We start from the raw sequence: 9,570 nt of genomic DNA on the forward strand, positions 1-9,570 counted from the left end.
GTTGTCTTTCTTTCGTTCCAGTACTACTTTGATGACATAGTTTCTTACGTTGCATATTATTTCAAAAAAGAGGTTCCAATCTGATGGCTACATAATCAATATGGATTTCAAAGATTTCTTTAACCTTAGGTTGGCTAGTGATGGCTTAAGTTCTACTTGAAGTGCATCATTTGTAGACAACTGTAATGCATTTGTACCTGATAGTATTGTTTCCTAATTTAAGTCTTCAATTCTAGAGCGTGTCATTGGTTTTTCTATTTTTGTAGCTTCTAGGTAATGTGCATATGCAAAAATTTTTTATGTTCTCGTAAGTTGTTGAATTGTTATTGATTGGACATAATTCTAGTGCATCTTTTGGTAATTCATCTTTAAACATCTTGTTTACGCATTCTCTCGTGATAACTATCTTATAACATGAATTAACAACAAAAGGCTATGTAGTTAGTTTTAACATGTTAATTCTACCTTTTCTTGCCTAATTTCAAATATCAGTTTCCTTTTCTAAATGTTTATAATTGCTAAAGATGTTTGCCCATAGACTATAGGAACTAGGGCCTTTTTCTTCATTTCCAACACTATAAAATTTACTAGAAGATAAAACTTGACCACTCATATTGGAACATTCTCCAATACGCTATTCAAATATTTAATTGATCTGTCAACCAACTATAAGGTTACAATTGTGAATTCAAGTTCTCCAATGTGTATCCTTTTACATAAGGATAATGACATGAGGCTAATACTGGCTCCTAGATCATATAATGCCTTATTGAAGGATTTGTTTCCTATCATACATGGCATGGATAAACTTCTTGGGTCTTTTAGTTTCGGTCGTAATTCATTCTAAAGGATTGCACTACACTCTTCCAAAAGAGCCATTGTTTCAAATTTTTCTAGCTTTCTCTTATTTGACAATATGTTCTTCAAAAATTTGGTATATGCAAATATTTGCGTTAATATTTCTAGGAACGACATATTGAGGTGTATGTGCTTGAAAATCTCTAAAAATTTTTCAAACTACTGATCTAATTTCGTCTTTTAATACGTTTAAAGGAATGGGATAACAGTATGGTATTTGGTTTGACCTAAATCTTTTTCTTCCTGCTCTCAAGTGGCTTTTATGATATTTATTGCATCTTCTTCTTTGGTTGTATCTATGCTCTTGCTCAGATGATATTCTAATGCCATTGGTTTATTGATAAGCATTGATTTAGAGGGTTCATTCGTGGTCTTACTCGTTGTGGTTATAGCTTGACATTATTCCCTCAAATTTATTAGTTGATTAGGTAACTTCCCTTGATCTTATGAATTTGATAAAGAAACTTGTTGGCTCAGTTGCACTTCAAGCATTTTATTGTGGGTGGTTAGTTGTTTATTCTTTCAATAAGGTGTTTAATGGCTTCTTCTTGAGCTTGTGTCTTTTGATTCTGAGGTTGTATAAAACTTTTCATCATCAATTCTAAACTTGATTTTTGTTCTCTTGGCGTAAAATGCAAAGGATATTTTTGCGTAGTTCTAGTCTAGAATCCTAGTAGTGATAGTATGAAGTTTTAGCTTGTATTAGCAAGAACCAGTTGGTTGTTCCATGAGAGGTTCAAATGGTTCCTCTATCCTAGGTTATAAGTATTTGAATATGGGTTACCTTGACTCCTCTAGTTGAAATTTATCGCATTTGCTTGTTCCATACTTTGTTTACCAGGGTAAGCATTCATAGCGCTACAATTTATACTAGCATGTTCTTTTCCGCATATTTCACATCATATGGTTACATCTACTACTTTTATATCCATTTTTTCTAATTTTTTTCGTTAACGCATCAAGTTTTGCATTTACCATAGTCATTTTGTCAACTTCATATACCTTTGATGGTTTTTTTGGTGTAACATCATCTATCTAACATGAACTACTTACGATTATTCGTTCGATAAGTTGGAATGCATTCTTATTTGTTAATCGTATAAACAATCCACTAGCAGCTGTTTCAAGTGCAGTCTTAATATGTTCTAATACTCAGCTATAAAATGTCTGTATCAACAACCAATCTGGGAGACCATGATGTAGGTAATGTCTTTGTGGATCCTTATATCTTATAGTGTCTTATCATCCCTCGTGGTGAAGGTGACAATGTCATTCCTGATTTTTGCTATTTTTCCTGCTAGGAAAATTTGGTTATGAATGTTTAAGACAAAACATCCCAAGTTGTGAAGGATCATAGTACTCTTGATTTAAGCCAAATAGTGGTTTTGTCTCTGAGTGAACAAGAAAACAATTTTAATTTGACTACCTCATCAAGTACTCCATTTAGTCTAAAGGTGTTGCATATTTGCATGAACATTGCTAGATGTGCATGTGGGTCTTCAAATGTTACTTTATTAAATTGGTTTTGCTAAATTGTGTGTATGATAAATGGCTTGATCTCGAAATTATTGGTGTTAACTAGTGGTCAAAAAACACTTGTGGTGGTGTCTTGGGTGGGTGGTATAGCATAATCTTGGCGTGCATATGACTGTGGTAGCAAATTGACTGCATTCTGATTCAGATCTACTTCTAGATTTTCTATCTTGACTTCTTGCTTACTTTTTCTCAAGTTTCGTATAATTCTCTCAATTTTGAGATCAAAATCCAATTTTTTGTTACTCTTGATTTGGTCATGCACTATGTAGAGCCTGCAAGAGAAAATCAAGAATTAATGAGATAAAGTAAAATAAAATCCTTAGTCTAATAAAGCCTTGAGTTATATTAATGTTGATTTTAACTCCAATCCTTCGCAATGACGCCAAAACTTGTTATGTCTTATTCTCAAGTATATGAGTTGTCAAGTAATATAATAGATATAGATCATACATGGATTGGAAAACCAACCACTAAATAAGTCAAGGCTTGAGTATTAACTAAGGAAAATGTATATAAAACTAAATTATATGCTCAAATATAATAAGTAACTACTAAAACTAAACTATGACAAGACAAAAGTAAGGCAACAAAATCGATCTAAAAGTTCGTATATATCATATTTCTAAGACTTTGGGTTTACCGATAACACACATATAAGCTTGTAGTTTAATTGGAACTGTTAAAGTAATTGAGATAATATTATTGGTTGGATATCCTAAGTTAACTTAGTTCCCCTTATGAGGTTGACTAAGTGTATAACTTCTGAATAATTTTCTAGTTTCGTGATAACCTAATTAGTAATTACCCATTATAATTTGTGATTCTAATGAACCTGTAAGACGCTGACCTATCTCTAGTGTCAATAATCTAAGTTTAGAGAATACATGCACTAACTCAGTACTTATCTTTCAATTACCTACGTGAGCCTACAAATATGTGTAAAGATAAGCCGATATCTTTATCAAAAGTATAAAATAACAATTCAATGAAGCAAATTATATCGATTTATAAAATAATAAAATATAGTACTACAAACTTATGAGGTTAACGGATCCCCCTTAGTTCTTAGAATAAAGGAAAATTAATCACTCAAGAAAGATTTATGACTAAAGCCTTCTCTTTACAAATGTCTCTCTAAATGAGTGTTAGGTGCTTTTTATATCTCTTTTTTCCTTATACGTTTAGGAATCCTTGCAATTCCTTTCCTGATTTTGTCTTAGTGCGATATCTAGGCCTTCTTGATTTTTGATGTTAACGGCTTAGGATTCTTTCCTTTTTTCTTCGGTTTGCGTCAACTTAATCCATATGTGATTTGAAAACTCTTTTTGAAAGCTTCCTGATTTCTTTAAGTTTTCCATAGCAATCCATTCCTTTTTCGAATTATTTTCCAATAAAACAAAAACAAAAATAAAAGGAATATAATATATTAAAGCATCTAATTAATAATAATAAATAAATAAACTCCTAATCTAGATTGTTATTTAATATAGAATTTTGACACTTTTTAACCCTAAATGTGAGTGTGTATTTTTAATGCAACATGAGGGTATTTGGATGAATAAGCATTCATCCTTGATCTTGATCCCACATGATTTATAATTTATCCATATTTCAGGTATAGATTTGGATAAAACTTGATCATAATTTGTGTCATTACGAACGAGCAAGGAAAAAAGTCAAACTGGGCTGACTCAATCCTATTGACAAGCCTAGTTCATTCACATTTTCGTTTCTAATCAAATACTCTAGGATTATCACTAAATAGCCTTATACCTTGAGAGTTTAGATAAACTCTTATATTTGTGTGTCTTAAGCTCTCCATCGAGTTGATAGTGTCAAGATTCAAATTGAATCCAGACATAGGCCAAGATTGGGCTCTAGTAAGGCATCATGGCCACTCAAATGGTAAATTGTTAGTGAACAACTCTAAATCTTTGTAAACTACATAGTTATACGCAATATGATCCCTTTATCAAATGATATCTCTTGAGGCTAAGACATAGATACGAGTTTATCCTAGTAACTATTTGATATATGAATTGATACTCATCAATAACCATATAACTTGGATCAGGCTATGAGTTAATCCCATTGTGGCCATACTTTTAGGTGTTTTATTAATGTTTTTCAATATTCTCATTCAAGACATCTCATTCCTTTCTCAAGAGTTCTCTATTGATCTACCATAACTTTCATATAAATCTCGATATGGTTAATCACCACATTTATGGTACCCAATTACAATGGCACATTAGGTGGCATCAAATCATACTGATCCTTGTACGAGATGGTCTAATAACCTTAATTTTAAAAATCACATGTACTCATGAGTTATACGATGCATTCCATAGATACTAGAGCACTCATCCATATGAAAATCCTTTAAATAGGTCAGTCTAAGAAACATCTTTAAAACGTGAACCCATGCATTGCACTAAGCTATCAACTAACAGTTTCAACATGTAAGAATTATCGCCATTTTTTTATAGGGTCTCTCAATACTATGATCATTCAATCTCTATTACTTGTCCCTTGGTTAAAGTAATATTAGGATTATTGACATTTCTAGAATGCCCATCTAATATGTTTATAGGGTTCTCATGATCAATTATTTGATCCCTTCATCATAATTCTACCATTCTAATGACTCATTATTCTTACAAACTTATTAGATAGACATTAATATGATGAATACTAAATACTTTTTATTAATAAATAAATAAATTACAACATACATCAATACAAATTAATTGGCTTTAAAACACTACCTTAACACTTACATAGATTTTCGGGCACGAATCTAAAATTCAGTATAGCATATCACCCTTAGATAGATAGTCAAATAAAGAAGACCAATCAAGTGTTAGAGAATATGTTGAAGGCTTGCTATTTGGATCATTGAGCCAGTTAGGTTGAAATGTTACCTTTAGTGAAGTTCACCCACAATAAAAATTGTCAGGCAATGATTTGAATGATGCCTTATAAGGCATTTGATGGTAGGAGGTGTATTCTTCTTTACACTAGGATAAGTTAGGTGAGTGTGATGTCTTCGTACAATCTCTTGGACTGAAGTTAACTTAAGGGATGATTGAGGATGTCTGATTGATCAGACAGAGGATGAAACAAGGCTAAGATTAGTGGAAGAGGTATGTCAATCAGATATGTAAAGACTTGGAGTTTAGTGTAGGTGATATAGTTTTTATTAGAGTAGCACTTTATATGCATATGATGAGATTTGAGAGAAATGGTAAGTTGACTCCTAGGTATATTAGCCACTATAAAAATCATTGAACAGGTCAATAAGGTACCTTAGAGACTTACATTGTTGACAAGCATAGACCATATTTAAAATATGTTCCATATTTCATTGTTGCATAAGTGTATTGTTGCATTGTTAACAAGCATCTACCATATTCAAAATATGTTCCATAAATTTGGCCTTAGGGCTAAATTTAATTATCCAAAAGTTAAGGGGTAGAGTAAAAAAGTGTGGATTAGGGTTATGAGATGTCTCATATAAATTAAAACATTTGTCATCATCACCTATGTACCCTAGCCACATATCACCAAAAAGAAGAGGGAAAACTTTGCCTCAAATTTTCTCTCTATGCATGTCTTTATATAGACATTAAATCTATTCACATATGCCAACACCTATGAGATCACCTAATAACCTTCATACATTTCTTGACATCATAATGCCCCTATATGGATGATTAGGGCTTCGTTGCTTTGACAAAAGAATCAAAATGGATTTGGGATTAAATATGTGTAGTTGAGCCTTAGGTATAGGATTCTTTTCGCATATATTGTATGTGTAATAAACCTAATTAAAATGTGGTAAGACTATTATCCAAAGTCTTTATGCATTTCTCAATATGACCAATCACCATCGTTTCAATAATCTTTTTTGAAGGACTATATTGGGCTAGTGTCAAATAATATTGATCCATATACAAAATAATCTAGTGACCTCTAGTCAAAGTATCGTATGTATCATCATTTGTTACAGGATGTGTTTCATAGACATTAAGGTTACAATCTATTTAGAAACCTTTTGGTGAGTAAGTCTGGTGAACATGTTTATTTAACATGTACCCATGTGTTATGTATAGGTATCAATAAATAGCTTTGACATATGAAATTTATCACTACATTTCAGTAGAGTCGTTCAACACTATAATAATTCTAACTATGTTATCTAGTCTCTAGGTCAGAGTACTACTAAGACTACAAACGTTTCTAGAATGAGTACTATATGTGCATATAAGATTTTCATGATCAATGACATGCATTTATTCTCTCATCTAGGTTCTACCATCCTAAGAACATTTTATTGATACAAACATGATACGAGTTACATTTTAATACTAATACACCGATTAGATGATTGATTTTAAAGCACTTACCTGAACACTTGCTTTTTATGTAAATACGTTATTGGCGATTAGATGACTTAAGAGAATAAAAATAAGAACATGGTTATTAGTATTGTATGATGAATGATACATATCATATAATACAATACAATATATATATATAAAAAGATACAAATTTGATGTGTATTAGATATTGTTATAATATAATTGATATATTGTTCGATACAATACATATTATTGATACAAGCCAATTAAACTTTTTAGAGAAATGATGATGTTACATAATTGCATCCAGGAAATTTTAGAATTTTAGAAGGTATTTGTGATATTATTAAAATGAATATTTATACAAAAAGTTATATTTTCGATACAAGTCCCTATTTGCAATTCGACATGTAAGAAAAGCCACCTATCCTACCCTCTTTCTAATCTAGCCTTCTCTCTCTCTTTTTACTAAAATTAATAAAAGTTTAAGCTCAAAATGGTTAAAATTCTTTAGGCTAAGAAAAATCCCTGTTACTCTCACTTTTCTTAATCCGATGGTGATGAATAAAAATCCAGCTCCAATTCTGGGAGCATGGAAAAGGAAAATTAGAAAGGTTAAGCCCTTCTGTGTTATAACTGACTGGTCATTTTAAATTCAAGCACCACTACAATTTCATGCATGGGGTGAAACATCAGCTTTATCAGAACTTTAAGCCTTTCTTGGACTCTTTGAACTTTTCAACTATTATGACTCTGTACAAAATGCTCTCTATTTTAACATTAAATTAGATAATTGAAATTAATTTCAGGTGCCTTAGAAGGACTAATGTAATAAGATGAATAATTTAACATATTCCTATTTACGGATTTATTTTTTATATTAATTGTGAGATTGTTTAATATGAAAAACCTTTATATATTTATTCAATCCCTTTTTAATTATTAAAAATCCACGGTAATAAAAAAGATTTTTCAATAAACATAAATAATTTTGTAATAATAGATTTTATATAAAAATAATAATATATTATTATTAAAAAATAAAAAATAAAAGAATATTTAATTATATAATAATATATTATTATTTATATATAAAAATTGGTCAAAAGATAATTTTATTTTACTTGCATTATGTTCTTCACTTATATTATCACAGTTTTCCATTTTGTCGTGGCTTCAGTAGATTTGTATATAATTATTTTAAATAAGAGGCAGTCAAAGTCCATACTCCAAAAATCTGAACGCGGAAGGAAAAGTGAGTCTGTGAGTCATAAATGCTGACTTAACTACTGCCTTTTGATATTGTATACATAAATTTTAATTTTAATATTAAACAAAATCAAACCCTTTCGCTTTCTTCACTGCTACTGAAACAACAGACTAATGGTAATGGGTCCTTTCTCTCAATGCCCATTCTCCCAGTTTGTTTTCCCATTCCGTCTTGTTCCTTTCACCCTTCTGTTTCTTTCTTCTTGAGAACACAGATCACCCACCCACCCGCCCACCATTTATAATCTTCAACCCCTCTCTCCTTTCTTGACTCTTTCACTTCTTGCTTAAATGAGATACTTTCTTGAACCACTATGACTGCATTTAGATACCTAAATGTTCTTTGCCCTACTTACACTCTTCTCTTAATTACAGTTATCCATCTTCTTTTCTCTCCTGTCTCGCCAAGGGTAAGGTCTTATAATGCTCATGAACATATGGTGTACATTATTTTTGTTTGATAATGCATTCATTTGGATGACGTTGTGTAGGGGCTGCTGTTAGAAGAGAGAACGAGGCTGGGTTCAATTCCACCTAGTTGCTACAATAAGTGTAACCAGTGTCACCCGTGCATGGCGATTCAGATGCCGACTCTACCGGGCCAGAAACTAGCTCAAGCAAGCCGTCCCTTAGAGTTTTTTTATCCAACATCATCTCTTTTGGATAACGAGCACTCAAATTACAAGCCTCTGGGTTGGAAATGTCGCTGTAATGGCCGCTTTTACAATCCTTGAACTCATGTTTCAGGTCAAAAATGGTAATAGATTTGTCACACTTTTTACAGATTGGTTTGGTAGCTCGATATGAACCATTATCAAACTTTTGAATTTCTTTTAGTATTTTAATAGAGATTTTCGGATTCCTTGTGACATGTCAATGTTGTCAGAATTGCTGATATATAGGGTGAAGTTTCATACAATATTGTACAGAAATCTTTGTAAAAGATATTTCAATTTCTAGATATTACTCTTGTGTCTACCTCTTAAATTGGAATTTTATGCTCATTTATTTTCTTTCATTGCTCAGACTTCTTTTTATCGTATTGCATGTTGCATGTTTGGAGATTAGAGGAAGAGATGCTAATATAAAGTCATGGGCCACAATGGGATGGAATTGATTCGTTGGTTGTGAATATGTTATCATAATTAATGTATAACTAAATCAAACTTGAATTTAAAGTTTTTTTTTTTTTTCACACAAAATATTAAACAAAAAAGTGAAATGAACAGAAAAGTAAAAGGGACAAAAATTTTATATGGTTCATTTACAAACATCATATACAGTTATAGAATTTAGTCCAATCATTTCAAATCTTAAACTTAAATAAACATTAATTACAAGTAGGAATTTTGTTCAAATAACCAAGCTCACAAGTGTATTTAAATAACTTGTAACATTTTTTTTTTTTTTTTTATAGTCGTATTACACACACATATAAAATTTTCACAAGCATCCCCTAGAGTTTTAATTGATATCCCTTTGGCTACTAACATTGAAATCCTTTCAATCCTTAGACCATCTATAAATACATCTCACTATTTTT

The 9,570-nt window shown here is 31.2% G+C and overlaps 1 protein-coding gene across 1 annotated transcript; it reads left to right on the plus strand.

The window, feature by feature from the left end:
• The first annotated feature begins 8,184 nt into the window (after positions 1-8,184).
• On the plus strand, positions 8,185-9,045 carry LOC123199773 (EPIDERMAL PATTERNING FACTOR-like protein 1). The gene is made up of 2 exons (XM_044614824.1): positions 8,185-8,437; positions 8,519-9,045. The coding sequence occupies exons 1-2, from the start codon at positions 8,342-8,344 to the stop codon at positions 8,759-8,761; spliced, it is 339 nt and encodes a 112-aa protein (XP_044470759.1). The 5' UTR covers positions 8,185-8,341; the 3' UTR covers positions 8,762-9,045.
• Positions 9,046-9,570: the final 525 nt, after the last annotated feature.

Source organism: Mangifera indica, chromosome 16 (assembly GCF_011075055.1).
Source record: "Mangifera indica cultivar Alphonso chromosome 16, CATAS_Mindica_2.1, whole genome shotgun sequence".
Lineage (NCBI taxonomy): Eukaryota > Viridiplantae > Streptophyta > Magnoliopsida > Sapindales > Anacardiaceae > Mangifera > Mangifera indica.

Coding starts and splice junctions, on each gene's coding strand:
- LOC123199773 (XM_044614824.1), top strand. CDS start 8,342: ATGACTGCATTTAGATACCTAAATGTTCTTTGCCCTACTTACACTCTT. Junction 8,438..8,518: donor TCTCTCCTGTCTCGCCAAGG/GTAAGGTCTTAT, acceptor GACGTTGTGTAG/GGGCTGCTGTTAGAAGAGAG.